Raw genomic sequence first — 17356 nt, forward strand, 5'->3', positions numbered from 1 at the left:
TGGTTTCTGAACTCCTCTCTTGTGAGACCAGGCCCAGTTAGCCTAAACACCACCACAACAGATTATTATGCACCATAGTCTCTGTCTGCAGTGACTGAACTCTGCCATAAAAGTCTCTCCCCACTGCCTTTCATCCGCTGCTGCGGTCCTGCCATCCATTTCTGACACACGCACCCAAAGGCATAATGTGTTTCCCCTTAATGAAAACCATGCTTAGATCCTAATGAAAAGGATGAAGAGCATTGATTGGGCCGACACAAACACCACACCAACACACACAGACAGACACACATACAAATGTTCAGTCTGATTAATTGGATGGGAACCATTGATTGTCCATCTGAAGGAAACTCTAAAAGATTGTTTCTTTTTTCTCTGCCAATCAGAAAGAGCAGCTCCTTTGTTGATTGGAGGGATTAAGTCGCTTGCACGTATCGATCCGTGAGGAGCGACGACGCAAAAGATAAAAAGTTGTCAGCCAGCAGTGTGTGTGTGTGTGTGTGTGTGTGTGTGTGTGTGTGTGTGTGTGTGTGTGTGTGTGTGTGTGTGTGTGTGTGTGTGTGTGTGTGTGTGTGTGTGTGTGTGCCCTCGTCTGACTGGTTTTGTTATATGCTGACACACACCGGAGTACAAGAGCACGTACACGACTGACACTGACACTGACACTGAAACACATGCAAGCAGCATGTAGAGTGCCAGACTGGTTTGAACCAGCAAGACAGACTGGTTGATGAGAGAAGGCGCTAAAGCCACTTGGCCCAACACTCTGCCGCAGGGTGAGGGCAGAGGAACCACAGCGCTGTCACTCTGCTGTAAATCCACGGACACACTGCGACAGGCAGACAAAAACAGACAGAGAGAGCACGTCCACCACAGGAATCTGTGGTCTGGAATCACTGCTATCCTAAGAATGCCAATTGCGCTCCTATATCGCTACATAAACGTAGGCCACTCCTTTGAAGGGGAAAGATTGTTGATTGAAAAATTTGGAAACTCGAAACTGTGGAGTGGCTGTGGCTAATGTCTAACAAAACATTTACCCCCCATGAATACACATAAACATAGCAATGGCCTAAGGCCTCAGAGGCGTGTAGTAAATCTTAAATGTCTCTAATAGAATAATTAAATCATGTGGAGATGGTCCCGTGCCAAGAAATCACATACTTAGGAGTGTGATGGTCAAATCTATCAACAACATTCTGTTTGCCAAGGAGTTTTGCAGATTTTTAAATATTTCACATTTTCCTGTGGTGACAAATAGCATTTTAATGATCTTTAGATTTCGTCGAAGCCACTGGCCTAACACACCTCTCACAGGACCATGCCTCCTGTTCTGCAGCCAGTTACTCTGCTGGGAGGAAACATGGTAGGACAACCAGACAGGCCCACAGCTGGCTCCCGCCGGGCCCTGCTAAGCCTTGTTAAGGACAGTTTTAAAAGCTGTGAACTGACCTGCAGATAAACAGCCCTCTGTCAGCTACACCAGGGAATTGTTCTGGGACTGAGCTGGGTTCTAAGTAGCAGCCGGCCTGAAACACACAGACATGCATGCCCACACTAATGGGGTTTAGTGATGTCTGTTTCTCCGGGACCATCTGAGACTGATTAGAGTTTGTGACTGTTCTGTACTAAATGACCAAGCGCATGTTTGTCTGTATATTCATTTTGTTCTTTGACAGTTTTTTATGGCGAGATTTTGTCAGACCTTTTTCTTGTTAACTTTGCGTCAGCAGCTTTTGGGCTCACAGGAAAAAGTAAACTAAAAGAAGTAATATTTCACCGCGCTGCAAAGGTTTCAGTGGACACTTTGCAGACACCCAGAGGATAAAGACAAATTTCACAAGTGAGAACAAACAAGTGAGATCATTATTGATTTCAGGGTCTCATATGAGAACGTAAGTGCTGGAAACTGTAAATGTTATACCAAGAAGAAATATGACTTTGAGTCGAAGGCCTTAACACCCTCCTACAAACCGAGACAGAGCCTTTTCCCCCTCCAGTCTTTTTCCACAGCACTTTAGTATTCAGATTGTTTATTGGTTCTGAGGATGTTATGACTCCAACATGCCTGGACCTATTACAGCTGGGGAATAGATCTCCGCTAATATAATCAGGCCAATCACCAAGGGTCAGAGGTGATGGGGGGATTACTCAGCTCTGTTGCCATGGAGAAGTCTATTGTTTGGTTAACTGATGGTATCTCCTCTCCTCTCCTCTCCTCTCCTCTCCTCTCCTCTTTTCTCCAGACGTCTGGAGCAGAATGGGATTAAGTCTGTTCCTCCCGGAGCCTTCTCTCCCTACAAGAAACTGCGTAGGATGTAAGTACAGCAGTACACTCACCTCAGGGCTAAATAATACAGATGAGAACAAGAAGTTGAGGGCTGGAAAAAGAAGGGACAATTGGCAGTCTTCTCATCCCACTTTTGAGGAGCATGAAGTATTTATTTTGTCTGTGCCTAAAGAACATATTCTTGTTCTCAGACTTGGGGTGGCATGGAAAGCAAGCACTCAGATGCTACATGAGCATAATAACAGCTCTCATCTTTCATTGCTGTGCACTGGTATTCCCCTGGCTAGTGTTGTGTCCAGTTTGTGTGTGTTGTGCCTGCATTGGCAAATTGTAAACTGCGGCTGGGATGATGATGAGGGGACAGAGAGTGTGCTGGAATGAGGGCTGAGGCTTCGCTCTCTCTGGGAGCGAACAGTGACGGGCTGGTAGCTGAGACGGAGTGGTTTTTCGCCCGTTCAGCCAGCTGTCTGGTCACCCAGCCAGCACACACCAGTCGGCCAAACCCATAACTCCAACACCACCAGGCCTGACCGACATAGCAGCAAGGAGACGGAGGAAACGGAAGGTCAGGGAGTTTCTCTGCCCTTCTTAAAGGATTCCTCGCCGTTCTATCATCCAGCTCCAGGGACAGTCTGAGGTTCAAATGAGGTGAACGCAGTCGACAGACTGAAGCAGCTGCTATCTCATTGTAGCTCCAGTGAACTCTCAAGGGAAATTAATATTCATTCTTATAAAATTAAATGCAATTTTTTTTTCGTTACTACATGTTGAAAACCATGTGAACTCAAATAGGTCAGATTTCTATGTTAGAGTAAAGGAAACCCTTAAACTAAATACACATTGTTATGTAAGCCTCAAGTTAACAGGAATGGAGCAACTGCTTATCTTATTGTAGCTTCACTGACCCAGGACAAAAAAAATGATTATTTATTTATACAAAAATATGTGCAAAATTATGTTGTTTTTTTTGTATGTGAAAAAAATGAAACTCGTCTCACATCAAAGTAAATGAAGCCCATATCAAAATGTTAATCTAATCTTAACAAAAACTGAGTCAAAATTTATCAAAATAAGTTTTATGGCAGTTCTTCAGTACTGTTACTGTTACAAACATAGAGTCATTAATTATTATTGAATATAAGACAATCAAACAGTTATGGTTTTCATACATAATATTTACAAACCAGATTTAATAGCAGTTTGAAAAATTCAACAAGTAAACAAATACAAACTTTAACTCTTCTCTTTTACAGTAACAGAAGTTGCACTAACAAACTTCCGTCTTATTGTATTTGCTCCTGACCCCTAATCTCAAGGGAAATTCATAACAGTCTTTTTTGTCTGTATATGTAGACACAGACTGAGCCAGAAACTGTTTTTCTTTTTTCCCTTTTTTTCTTTTGGTTTTCAAAAAACATATATAAAACCAGACTTAATGGCAGTGAGAATGTGTCGCTCCCTCCCATCCTGTCGTCCAGACGGACATGACCTGCTACTGTTGCTGCTGCTCATCCTGCATTTAGCAACAACAGTGCATGGCTGCATGTCTGTGTTGACCCTCGGCGCCTCTGTTGATTCAGCTGGCTACGTGCCCCCACTGGCCTGACCTGTCCTATGTGTCCCACACCCTCAGTGCACACTGTGTGTAGACAGCATCAATACATCATGATAAATATAGTCGCTCTTCAGATGTTCACATGGACGTTTTATATTTAGTGGTAGATTTCTGTGTATGGAAAATAGTTCAATATATGATTATAAGGCCACATTAGGTAACTAAATGTTATATATAGGCTTTTGTGCGTGTGTCTGTGTATTTGTTTATTTGTGGCGTGCTCAGGCATGTGTGCAATGCCTTTCCTGACCCTGTGTGTCCTCTTCTCCTAGTAAATGCCAACCACATATATTCTCTTTCACCTTGTCCTGGTTTGAATGACCTACACATGAACCGCTCCTTAAGACGGGGACGGAGTAGCAGCCCTCACACAGCGACGCATACACAAACACACACACACACAGTGCCTGAGTTTACAGACACACACCAGTGCAGATGTTGGCTCCTTCGCCAGGTTCTTGTTTCCAAGAAACCTCAATCCTTTGCAAGAAGACAAATGGGTACTTATTTAACTGTTACCCCCAAATGAGAAAATATCCCTCTTCTTCACCACATGATGATTTTCCTTCAAAGGTATCCAGTCGACTGGAGTTCAGTCCACATACTCCATTAACTCTCTCTCTCCATCTGTCTTTCTCTCTTTCTGTTCCACTGTTCCTCATTTGCTGTTGCATTTACTCTCACTCTCTCTCTCTGACACACTCACACACACACGCGCGCGCGCACACACACACACACACACACACACACATAAACACATAGACACATAGGCTTAGTGGTTATCCTGTGGGTAGAGGCCTGTGGATCCTATTAACAACAGCTATGTTCAGAGGCAGTCTACTGTATTTTGCTTTGGATTTTGGCCCTGCACCCCATTTTTACTCTCAAACACACAGACACCGTGATAAAACGCAGGGCTGGTTGATAGGCCACAAATAATACAAGTAAATGTTTTGATTGGCTGCGAGACTCTCGCCCGCTCCATTTCATCAAATCCCTTGAAGGGACGCACCATTAGATATGGGAGAGAGCTGGAACTCATCTTCGTCTAGCCCACACTACATTTGCTTCCCCCTCACACACCAGTGACAAGCAGGGGCCTTACATCCACCCCACCTTCCTATGAGGGTGACACCCAGCTGACAGGGAGTCAGACCTCCCACAGGAAAAAGATTTTGACTCTTTCCCAAAATCTCCATTTCCTTAACTCATACCCCGACCTTGTTCTTCAACACAGAGACCTGAGTAACAACCAGATCTCAGAGATAGCTCCTGATGCCTTCCAGGGCCTGCGCTCCCTCAACTCTCTGTAAGTTGCCTCGAGCCAAGTTTGTGCATAAATATCCACCCGGTTGTCATTTCCCATGTGTCTAAAGCAAGTCTGTGTTGTGATTTCCCAGCGTCCTGTATGGAAATAAGATCACCGACCTGCCCAAGGGGGTGTTTGACGGCCTCTACGCCCTGCAACTGCTGTAAGTGGAACACACACACTCTGCTGATCCGCTGCAAACATACATACCAGGCACCCTTTACTCCCACTCAGTAAAAGAGTCATAACCTTCAAATAAACTTTGTACCAGTGCATAGTTTTCTAGATGGAATGCATAATGAATGAATGCATAAAGAAACTCTGACAAGCTGCACCCCCCCACCCCCCCCACCCCCGCACCCCTCTCTCCCCTTCTCTCAGGTTGCTGAATGCCAATAAGATTCACTGCGTTCGTGCCAATGCCTTCCAGGACCTGCAGAATCTCTCGCTGCTATCACTCTATGACAACAAGATCCAAACCCTCGCTAAGGGCACCTTCACTTCACTACGAGCCATACAGACCCTGTGAGTCAAACGCACACACACAGACGCACACAAACATGCTGCTGTACACGCTCTGACACATACTGAGCCGTCACCATAAAACATGAGCCAACACAGGAGTTGTTTACTCACAGGTCTGTGTAATAACACAGGAATGGAATCATGAGGTAGAGAGGGGAGTAAATCTATCATCTTCACAAACACGCGGACACACACAGCTTCTGCGGCCGGATCAAGATCAAAAACAGCACCCACTCTTTCCACCACTGTTACTCAGACTGCACCAATTCTCTCTAAATGAATGCCTCCTTTTTTTTTTGGTTCCAATAAACAAAGCAAACCACACGCTGTTATCAATGTGAGACCCCACACTGTGGCATCCACCATGTCTGAAACACACTGAAAGTTTTCAACATTGCCATCTATATATGCCAACACAAGATATACAGGACACCTGTTGAAGATGACGGATAGTCTTGCCCCTTGGCTCACACCACGCATGCACTCATATATAGAGGGCACTGGGTTTAAGGGTCTCAGTGTAAAAGAGGCTTCTTGTTTTGCCTGCATTGTGAAGACGGGGTAAAAATACATGCTGAGCCTTCCCACAGTCTCAGTCTACAAAGTGACTACATCATTTGGATGGCAGGACACACTCTTTAAAGTGAAGTAGGTTTGAGGGGGATACAGTTTAAGTTCAAAATGTCAATATCAATAAGAATATTTTACAATGTCTACGTCTATGTCTATACACCCAGTTGATGTTTTAGAGATGTTGATTCTATTTTTATGGTCATTCTGGATGCTGTATTATATTGGATTTTATTGCATTAATGAGAGGTGTTTCTAATGTTTTGTAAACCCCATTTATTGACAAAATATCAGACATCGTTTCTTTATATATAACACAAAATAACTCACCAGCAGCTCAACTATAGCCTCAATGATTACCATAAAGTTGACTGAGTGAATCAAACTATATGAAATGTGTGCAGAATTACATACGAAATAATCAAATTTATCAGATTATTGTGTTTTACTGTTATGAATTACATCATCCCAAACTCTAAATATATGTAAAGTAGCAAAATTTGGTGAGTGATATGGAGCTGCTCATCTAACTTTCAAGCAAATAAGAATATTTGTCAAACTATTCCTTTAACATGATAAGCTCATACCATTGTGATATGGTTGAACTTAAAATCAATAAACAATGATATTGAATTATCACCCAGCTCCGCACTGAATTTCACACTGCTGGTGTACACCTACAGAGACCTTGCCTTATGTTTCTATGGTTCCAGGTGAGAGTGTATTAAGTCTGTGGCCCTGATGTCTAAATATAAACATAGAACTTGTAATTTTCCCTTCTTGACCTTTATCCCATCAGTTTTCATGTGTGTTCCTTTTCCCTCTCTCATTCTTCCTTCCCTTTCTTCTTCTGTCCACCTCCCTTACTTTTTTCCCCCTTTTCTCCAATCCACCCCCACCCCTCTCTCCTCTCCAGTCACCTGGCCCAGAACCCATTTATTTGTGACTGTAATCTGAAGTGGCTGGCAGATTACCTACGCTCCAACCCCATTGAGACCAGCGGCGCCCGCTGTGCCAGCCCTCGCAGACTCGCAAACAAACGTATCGGACAGATCAAGAGCAAGAAATTCCGCTGCTCCGGTAGGCCGGTGGCTCAGTCTACACTGTCTCCAGATGTCTCCCTCTCACTTCTCTCTCGGACTGTCTATCTCTCAGACAGGCTTTGTTGTTTTTATTCCACTTGTCTCTCACCGCTCTTCTCTTACCTTCTCTCTTTTTCTCCACTGGGAGTGGCTTTTATTGTTCCCTCTACCTCATACCACATTTAATGAGTGATCATTCCTGGCAAAAGGTTTTATTCGGCCTATCATTTGCTGTGCCGGTGCTCCTCAATCAATATCTCCCCAGACAAACTTGGGGCCAAGGAGGGAGGGATCGTTCGCTGTTTCTCCATTTCCCCTCCGTGTTACCACATTGTGAGTCTGATTTCACATTCAAACCGCAGTGAGCTGAGGTCACCAGTCGAGGCTGGTGTAAGGGCTAGAGTTTCTGTACATGCCCACCATTCCTCTGCCCTCTACCAATCTCAGGCTCCTGTCCGTCACAGCCTCCATCTCCCCTCGCCCGATCATCGCTTTCTGTCAGTCAGGCTCAAGTTTCCCTCACGACCCCTCATCCCCTCACTCCTCTGTCCTGCCTAGCCAGGCCTCACCATCCCTACTCCCCTGCCCACTCTAGTGTTTATGCACTGTGCTACGCTGTCTGGCACTCTGCACTGCTGAGGTTTCACACTTCTTTATAGCCTCATTTGTTTGGCTAGACCTGGTGAAGAAGGCAGTCCATGTGTTTTTTCCTTTTTTTTTCCCCCTTTTTTGTCTTTTTCCTTCTTTCTTTTTTCTTTCTTTCTCACTGTCTCCCTCTTTCCCTCATGTCACTCTTCCTTAGCAACAGCCAAATATTTACCACCGATTTCTCTACATTGCCATGTACAGAGACAGCCCTATGCTTCTCTGGTTAACTGTCATGTACGTTGAGTCATGTGTTGTCATATATAAGCTCTATATATGACTGTTCTGAAGCATAGCGACACCGCAGCTATGCAGACCAGGCTGGTCTCACTGACATCCGTCCCTCTTTCTTTTCTCCATCACAGCCAAAGAGCAGTACTTCATCCCAGGTGAGTTGCTTGTAAATGTTCACACCTATCATTGCCTCCATCTTTTCTTTAATTATCCACCCGCAGCCATGTAGCGGCATCATGTTTTCCATTACCTTCATTTAAATACAACTCCCCAACAGGTTAAAGGATAATTGCAGTTTATTACAACTTGGGTCATATATTGTTATTTACCTAGTTAACTGATGAGAGCTGGGAGTGTGGGGAAAGAAAGACAAGCATACAGGTTTTAGACAAACCCACAGGTTGGCCGAAGTTATGTGGAAGTGAACATAAAAGACAATGGCAAAATTATTGTCCAAACTGCTTCTTGTTTACATCCATCACAGGTTACAAACCGGCGTCCTAGTTCAACTTTGACCCACCGTACTTTGTGCAAAGTCTTTCTGTACAATGACGGACTTAAGACCTGAGCTGTAATAAACTGCAATCATCTTTTAATGTGGGTGATGGTAGGATGAACTTCAGAGGAAATGGTCTGCACAGAAAGAAAAAACCCCATTATAGACATTTAAGAGTAAAATGAGTTGAAATTTGCGCACTGGTGGTATTTATGCTAATTGTGCCCATGAGTGACTGAACCTATGTGTGCATTTTAATGTGATATACGTGTGAGAGCTTCTGTTTCTCCTGAGCTCTGTTTTCCTTATAGTCTCAGCAAATAGAGTCAAAAGGACATGGCTCTTTGCTTTGGCATGAGCACAGACAGTCACTCACCAAGAGGGGCAGAAAAGGAGGGAGGGGGAGGGAAGGACAGAGGGGAAGGAAAGTGTGTCCTTTCTATCAGTAAAAGCTAAAGAAAATAAAGCCCACCAGAGGACCCAGATTCCTATCAGCGGACGTTTCCGGACCTCTTAACAAGAGCACTTCCAAGAAAATAACTAGGAGGAGCAGTGATGTGTGTCGAACTCTGTCTGTCTGTCTGTCTGTGTTAGTGTGTGTGTGTGTGTGCGCGCGTGTGTGTGTGTGTGTGTGTGTGGTGGAGACGCTCGTGTGATTCACATCTATGTCTGTGTGTCTGCGTACGTACGTGCGTGTGTGTGAATTAATGTGCCTTTGTGTGCTAAGCTGAGATAAAGCTCTACACTGGCTTAGAGAACAAATGGGAGTACTATGTAAGCAGAGGAAAGATCAAAGCCAAATGTGATTAATGAGAATTTCACCCTCCCTGAATGATAACAATAAAAGCCTCCACAATACACACATACACGCACTGAAAACACACAATCACTGACGGCACGGGAATTCCATAATACACTGATAATGAGGAACCAAGCTGCAGGGAATTATGAGAACTTCTACAACTCCAGCGATGAGTCATTTTGCGCCTCAGAGAGAGAGAGAAACCTCATCCTCTCCTCTGTGTTTTCTCCGGTTTCGTTTAAATCTGCTGACAGTAAAAGTGTCGCCACCACGCATTTGTGACGACGATGATGACTCAGGCTCACGAATCTCCCCCGGCTCCTCTACATCCTCAAGATCAAAGTGCTGTGCTGTACTTTCATTGCTTCCGCTGGTGCAGGAAATGCCTTGTCCTGTTGTCTGGCATAGGGAAGGACAACTCCTTAATGAACTGCATTACTGTGTCTTTCTCCATGCTCCACTGAGCCACTCTGAGAGGTGGCACAGTTTCAGACGAAAAGTTTTTCACACAGTCAGCCAGAGGAAGCCTTTCCGTAAATTCACTCCTTCACTGTCCAACCATATTCTAATAAAGTCAGCGATGAGGGTTTGGGGTTAGGTTATGGTTTCACATGCCGTTCTATTTATTTGGACAGATTTTTGATACTCAGCCGTAGGATTTTGTCTTGGTTGTTTGAGGTTTTCCTGCTCATGATTGTGGTCTGGGTGCCCCACAGTGTCCCGCTGACGTCATCTCTGAACCTCAGGCAGAGAGGTGCACCGATGTGAGCGTGCAAAAATGAAAAAAAAGAAGAAGAAGAAAAAAAAAAGAACAGGACACAAAATGATATCCTGACAGAAAATGCAGAACTGTTCCCTCAAAATGGAACATATGCACACACACACAAGCTCTACACGCACATATGCACACATATATACACAAACAAATACAAACACAATGCACACACTCGCAGACACACACACATGTTCTAAGTGGATCCCAGTGCTGTTCCATTATTGAGCAGCCATGATGTAACTGGCAGCACGCTTTTTGGCACGTAACGTCTATTCATAGACAGAGGAGGTGCAGGAAAACGTCCCACACTCCCCCCTTGCTGCCTCATTCTTGCTCTTCCTCTGTCAGGACAGACGTCTCTCTGTGCCTCCGCCACCCACCTTCTATTTCTCTTTCATCTGTCTTCTTCACCTCCTTTCTCCCTTCTTCATTTCCGCATGCATTTACGTCCCTCATGCCCTCCTTTTTCTGTTTCCTCCTTCTCCTGCCCTTTGACTCCACCTGTCTACACACTCTTCCTGTGCATCGTTTCAACCACCATTCTCTCTCTCTCTCTCTCTCTCTCTCTCTTTCTCTGCTACGCTGAAGCTGGCTGTCCAAATCCTCTTTGGCATCCCTATCTCAATCTCCCCTGCTGCTGTTCTTTTCATCCCACTGCTCCCCACTCTATCACCTCTCTAAAATAACTCACCCGCCCACCCTTCCATCCCCTCACCCTCACCCTCACCCATCTACGTATCTCTCCCCAATGAATGGTAGGAGAGCTGCAGGATGTTCTTCAGGGCGCCTCAGGTTAAAAATTAGCTAGGGAAGCTGCTTCTCGTGTCACAACAGGACAAACCACTGACATACAGCTGTGCTGGGAGCAGATGCGTGACTGAGAGCGTCATGGGAAAGTGTGGCGCATGTGTTGTTATAGGGACGCAGTTGATGTCATTGCGTGTTATAAGAATGTGGCATTTTCTCCTGTTCAGGTACAGAGGACACCCGTCTGAGTAATGCCTGTAACAGTGACCCAGTGTGTCCGCCCAAGTGCCGCTGTGAGTCAAACGTGGTGGACTGCTCCAACCTGAAGCTCACCAAGATCCCTGAGCACATCCCTGCATCCACCACTGAACTGTAAGGAATCAAGAAAAAAAAGTATTTTGTTCTTCTTTAACAGGAAGAGAACCAGAGACAGTATGAAAAGAAATACAAATTGTGAACCAAGCAAATTCAAAAACTCACTGAATATTTAAAGAGCGCTATAAATTTGAATGGATTTATTCATTTGTAAGGTTCAACTTTTTCAACTTTTTCTCTCTAGCCGCCTCAACAACAATGAGATCACCACTCTGGAGGCAACTGGAGTTTTTAAGAACCTTTCCCAGCTGAAGAAAATGTAAATGAAACTTTCATTTTACTTTTTTTTACCACAAGTCATCATATTGATAGTTTAAATTAAATTCTCTGACATGCTTTTATTTCCCGCAGTAACCTCAGCAACAATAAGATCACAGAGATTGAGGATGGGGCGTTTGAAGGCGCATCGTCTGTCAATGAGCTTCATCTCACAGCCAATCAGATCGACTCGGTACGAAGTGGGATGTTCCGTGGCCTTGAGGGACTGCGGATGCTGTGAGTGATGCACAAACACGTACAATCACACACTCAGACATGTTGGCGTTTCTAAAAAACAAGATAATATCTCAGATTTCATTTCTTTTGTCTTTAGGATGCTGAGGAACAACAAGATCAGCTGTGTCCATAACGACAGTTTCACAGGGCTGCACAACGTCCGTCTGCTGTCTCTGTACGACAACCAGCTGACCACTATCACTCCCGGAGCCTTCGACACCCTGCAGACCCTCTCCACCCTGTGAGACCTGGAGACACACACGCACACACACATACACGCGCGCGCTCACCTTTAACTGTACATTTCAAATTTCAGTCTTCTGACAGTCTGTCACTTTCTCCCAGTAACCTCTTGGCCAACTCCTTCAACTGCGACTGCCGGCTGGCGTGGCTCGGTGATTGGCTGAGGAGCAGGAAGATTGTGACAGGCAACCCTCGCTGCCAGCGTCCCGCCTTCCTCAAGGAGATCCCGCTACAGGACGTGGCTCTGCCTGACTTCCGCTGTGAGGAGGGTAGGTGGTACCAAGACACACAACTACCCCATCATGATTTGAGTCCACTTTTCTCTCTGTATGTCCTTATTTAGACTGTTTGAAGTTTTGTTGCAGCTTTTCCACTTGAAAAGAAGTAATCTGTCTCTTTGAAAGGAGATAAACATCTTCATTATAGTAGATGACCTCACTATGTGTGAAACTAAACTGTCGGGTTCTGACTGATGAGGATTTTCACACTGCACCGCGCTCCATGATATGTTTTGAACAAGAGCTGCTTAAAGTGTCTGAGATGGTCTTAAATAATGACTGCTATTGTGCGACTCTTTTGTGTACTGAATAGATTGCTGCTCAGCAGTTCCTGAGCTTCTGGTCGATGCTGGGCTGAGTGGATCTATTGAGCTGTTTGCCTTATTGACCAGTCAGCCTATTTGCACCTGAATGAATGTTAGACTTGTCTTCAGGCCTCGGGCGGCTTCCATTCTTTGCTCTTGCTGGTCGATATTACATTAGTGAGGCTCTTCTCTCTCTGTCCTATTTTACTTTTCACATTTTTCACTTCCTCTTATTTCATTGTCTCAATGCCTCACCATCAGCTTGAAGGATTGTGCTGTTTGTGCACTGTCTTGCCTTTAGGTTTGTTCTGTCTTTCTATATTTTTTATTTATTTCTTTGCCAGGGACACCAGGTCTTCTTTTGGTTGTTCTCCAACGCTTTCCTACCCTCCTTATTATTCCTCTGTTCTCCTTCTCTCTGGTATATCTGACTCTTTCTCCTCCTTTTTTTCCCAGGCCAAGAGGAGTCAAGCTGTGTGCCCAGACCCCAGTGTCCCAGTGAATGTACTTGCCTGGAGACTGTAGTGCGCTGCAGTAACAAGCACCTCCACACACTGCCCAAAGGCATCCCCAGAAACGTGACTGAACTGTGAGTTCCTCAGCATTAATTATGCTAATTGCATTTATATCTGATCGGTTTGAGTTCCCGGTATTATTATTGTTCGTCTGTCTGGCTTTGATGGAGGCAGGTCTGGAAGGGAAACCAGGAAACTAAAGGAGACAATAAAAAAGTAGAGAGGAGCTTAGGATGTATGAAGGAGATAAGAGTTAGTGAAAACAGTGGAGGCATAAAGACAGATATCATCATTTGGAGAAGAGGAAAGGAGTCAATAAACCCTGCAGTTATTCTCTCAGACATTCTTCTTCTGTGTTCCCTGCAGCCCTCAGGGCTAGCACTGATGTCACTCTCACACTCAGAGCCAAGGATCAGAGTGTGTGTTTGTGTGTATGTGTATGTGTGTGCATGTGTGTGCATGTGTGTGTTTGTGTGTGTTTGTGTGTGTGTTTGTGTGTGTTTGTGTGTGTGTGTGTGTGTGTGTGTGTGTGTGTGTGTGTGTGTTTGTGTCCGTGTGTGCGCGCACGCATATTTGTGTGACGGCCAAAAGCCTGTCCACGGGAGTATAGGGGAGCAAGAGGACATTTTAATGAGCAGTTTTCAATGGAAAGGGGAGGGAATGGAATAGGTCTGGAACTTTCCAATACTACTTCAAGTGGTTCAGACTAACTCACACACACACACTTGCACACACACATGCTGTGCAAGCCTTAAGGCCTGTCATTGTCCCAGCAGGTGTGACCAGGTGTGCCCCTCTGTTCTGGGCTTTCATCTAGTCATCTGGAGAGTTTTCTACTCCATCATTATCCAAAGTGTCCTCTACACCGTCATTACCTATCATTACATCTGAGCCCAAAGGCCCCCCCCCTTGATTACCAGCAACCCCCCCTGCCCTCCCCGCCCTGAGTGCAGTCAACAACAATAGTGGGAGAAAGCCCCTTTAGCTCTGCTCAGGGGAAGCAGGCCCTAAATCGGTCATTTATCAAGGTGACAGCCCTCTGGTAGCACTTTGTTTTGGCAGTCAGCACAGTGGTTGCAACCCTGCTGGCATGATGTCACATACATCAGTGTGTTAACACACACATGCATGAATGCACCCACAAGTGTTCAATCTATATCTCAGTCACTTCAAAAATTGGGGTGCCAGGTCACATTTAGGAATTGCTGCAAAACAGGAAATAAACAAAAATGTCACTGAATGTAATAAGGTGTCTTGACCCAATTATTCAGCCCCAGTAAAAGAGATGTATAACTAAGTATGTGTGTGGAATAGAAATGTTTATATAGCTTTCAAACTAACCTTGACCTCTAAGCTTGAGACACTGTTGTGTCAAGATAAAGAAGAAAGTAATTGAAGGAAAAACATTCGGCTGGTAAATGTAACAATTGAGATTAAATACGCTGCAACCGCATAGGAAAAAGTGTTCTGTCTGAAAAGTGTGACTGTGACCTGAAATAACCGCCTCCAGGTCTTCACCTAACCAGTTCACAGAGTAAAACTAATCTGCTGACAAAGAGAAGAATAAAGAAGTATCTTCCATCTTGAAATTAGTGTACATTTTACACCTACATAACATTTAATATAATGCAAATAAGAGAGAACATGAGCGAGTGAAGATATAGAGTTAATTTTGGTTGGTGACAGGGTGGGATTATCGATCTGTCTTTTATATACTGGTTGAATTGAAGTGAAAACCCGTATAGCACGTAACTGCTCAATAAAAATAAGTCTGACCAAATAATTCAATACATCCTGCAGCCCCTTCACAGTAAAAGCCCTAAGACTCAGTAAGCCTTTTACTGTGAAGCAGCTGCAGTTTGCATTAACATTCTTACACTACATGCACCTGCTTTCTGGCAGCTGTAGTTGCATTAAAATATAGAGAAATATAGATTAAAAAAAAAAATGCATTAAAACATGTATCATGTATGATGACTGTGGTTCAGAAAGTAAAGAGTGCTGCAACAACAGGTTTCTCATATTTAAAATGTTGTTGAATATATCGACATCCCAGCGGCTTGAATTTATAGCAGATGGTAAATACATTGCTGACAAAAATGTCATCATAAGGTCTACTGTTCATAGTGTTCTTGCAGTTATATAGTATTGTGAAAATATTATTGTATTCGAAGACTGTTCCAGGATGCACATCATATCATGATCTGAATGGATCATTTTATGTCTGCTAACTCGTTACTGTCTCCGTCTCTTTGTTCAGGTATTTGGATGGAAACCAGTTCAGTGTTGTGCCAAAGGAACTGTCAGCCTTCAAATACCTACAGCTGGTGTAAGTTTTTATCCGTCTTCTTCCTCTGTCTCACTGTGCAGAGCACCACAGTGAGCTTTCTTCTTTTTATATTTTCCTTTCAGAGATCTGAGCAACAACAAGATCAACTCTCTGACCAACTCGTCCTTCGCTAACATGAGCCAGCTCACCACCCTGTAAGTCCTGACCAGCCTCGGTTCCTCAGACCAAAGAGCGAGTATTTCCTTCTTGTGCTGACAGTAGGATGGAAACAGCTGAATTTACATAACACATACATATGTAATTATTTTTACATTGCAGAATCCTGAGCTACAACTCCCTGCGTTGTATCCCCAAAATGGCCTTCAGTGGACTGCACTCTCTCCGACTGCTGTGAGTTTATTTCATATTTTAAATGCAAGCATATATATGTACGTGTGTGTGTGTGTGTGTGTGTGTGTGTGTGTGTGTGTGTGTGTGTGTGTGTGTGTGTGTGTGTGTGTGTGTCGGTGGGTGCGTGTACTCATCTTTATATGTCAGTCTAGGGTTAAGTATTAAAATCCTATTTTTAATACATAATGTATCTTGCCAGCGATATGAGAGAGAGTTTCTCTTTTTTCTCATGCAAATCAAATGTTTGAAATGTTTTTCTGTTGTCACACAATTTCAAGAGAACGCTCAAAACAGCAACTTCATTGGGAACAATTGAAGTTATTTTGAAAGAAGAGTTCTAAAACAAGCGAGGACTCACTTTGAGACTAAATGAGTTATTAAGGAGGATATTTTTGCAGCTCGCACCAACTACAGAGACAGTGCAGCAGATGCTGAGAATCTTTGATTGACTCCAGAGGACAGAAACATAGTCTAAACAGTTATGACAGCTTATGAATTCATACTATCTCTCTCTCTCTCTGTCTCTCTCTGTCTCTCTCTCGCTCTCTCTCTCTCTCTCTCTCTCTCTCACTCACACACACACATACACACATACACACAGACACACAACCTCCGACCTATTTTCTCTGTATAAATGGCAGCCATGGGGGCAGCAGCAGTGTTGTTCCAGCTCCTACTGTACTCCTGCCCACACCTTGTCTTCAGACATCTGCACAGTCTGCCTGTTCACCTCTGAACACCCCGAGCTCATCACCGCTTCACCATCAGGGCCAAACATGCGCCCCCACAACCCACTGTACAAAATCACTCTGACACTGATTACCGGAGAAAGTTTGCCCCCGCTAACCATAATGGTTTTGACTCTGCCTCCGGGTTTTTATGAAGTTATGAAGTCTTTGATTGTGCACTCTCAGTGACCATGTGCTCCCCGTGGATGAATTGGTCTGCTAAATAACTGAGATGTAGAATATAAATGCGTTTGACAGATAGATGACGAAACCAGACCAATCTTTGGACCTGCATCCAAAGATACAGCAGCTGGATGCCTCACACTTTAACTCAAATGTACAGTTTAGTTCTGCCAGGGAGAAACAGAGACCAGGCCCAGCAGCACTCCTTATGAGATTATGTATGCATCTGTGTGTGTGTGTGTGTGTATGTGTGTGTGTGCGTGCGTGCACTGGTGCCTGTATTCATAGCCTACATGTTTGTCATTTACTGGCTTGGTGCCGGTTAGTATGTGTGTGGGAGTAGACGTATCGGCCCTCCATGTGTGCTCATAGCAGGCACACTTTTTACTACTGACAACAAAGCTTCAACAAAGCCTCTTTTTACAGCGGGATTCAACTAAAGCGCCCGATCATTACGAGACACA

At 44.3% G+C, this 17356-nt stretch overlaps 1 protein-coding gene across 5 annotated transcripts in view; it reads left to right on the plus strand.

Annotated features, from left to right (window-relative positions):
• Positions 1-17356, plus strand: part of slit1a (slit homolog 1a (Drosophila)) — an 89876-nt gene that overhangs the window by 60816 nt on the left and 11704 nt on the right. For 3 of the 5 annotated variants that reach the window (XM_056395168.1, XM_056395172.1, XM_056395169.1), the window contains exons 10-24: positions 2247-2318; positions 5143-5214; positions 5306-5377; positions 5596-5739; positions 7226-7389; positions 8402-8425; positions 11318-11462; positions 11650-11724; positions 11817-11960; positions 12058-12201; positions 12306-12472; positions 13243-13375; positions 15562-15630; positions 15714-15785; positions 15910-15981. In XM_056395168.1, the coding sequence (XP_056251143.1) occupies positions 2247-2318; positions 5143-5214; positions 5306-5377; positions 5596-5739; positions 7226-7389; positions 8402-8425; positions 11318-11462; positions 11650-11724; positions 11817-11960; positions 12058-12201; positions 12306-12472; positions 13243-13375; positions 15562-15630; positions 15714-15785; positions 15910-15981 (1569 nt within the window). The remainder of the gene's footprint in view (positions 1-2246; positions 2319-5142; positions 5215-5305; positions 5378-5595; positions 5740-7225; positions 7390-8401; positions 8426-11317; positions 11463-11649; positions 11725-11816; positions 11961-12057; positions 12202-12305; positions 12473-13242; positions 13376-15561; positions 15631-15713; positions 15786-15909; positions 15982-17356) is intronic. The other 2 variants (XM_056395173.1, XM_056395171.1) reach the window with 1 other exon arrangement.

Source organism: Seriola aureovittata, chromosome 14 (genome assembly GCF_021018895.1).
Source record: "Seriola aureovittata isolate HTS-2021-v1 ecotype China chromosome 14, ASM2101889v1, whole genome shotgun sequence".
Lineage (NCBI taxonomy): Eukaryota > Metazoa > Chordata > Actinopteri > Carangiformes > Carangidae > Seriola > Seriola aureovittata.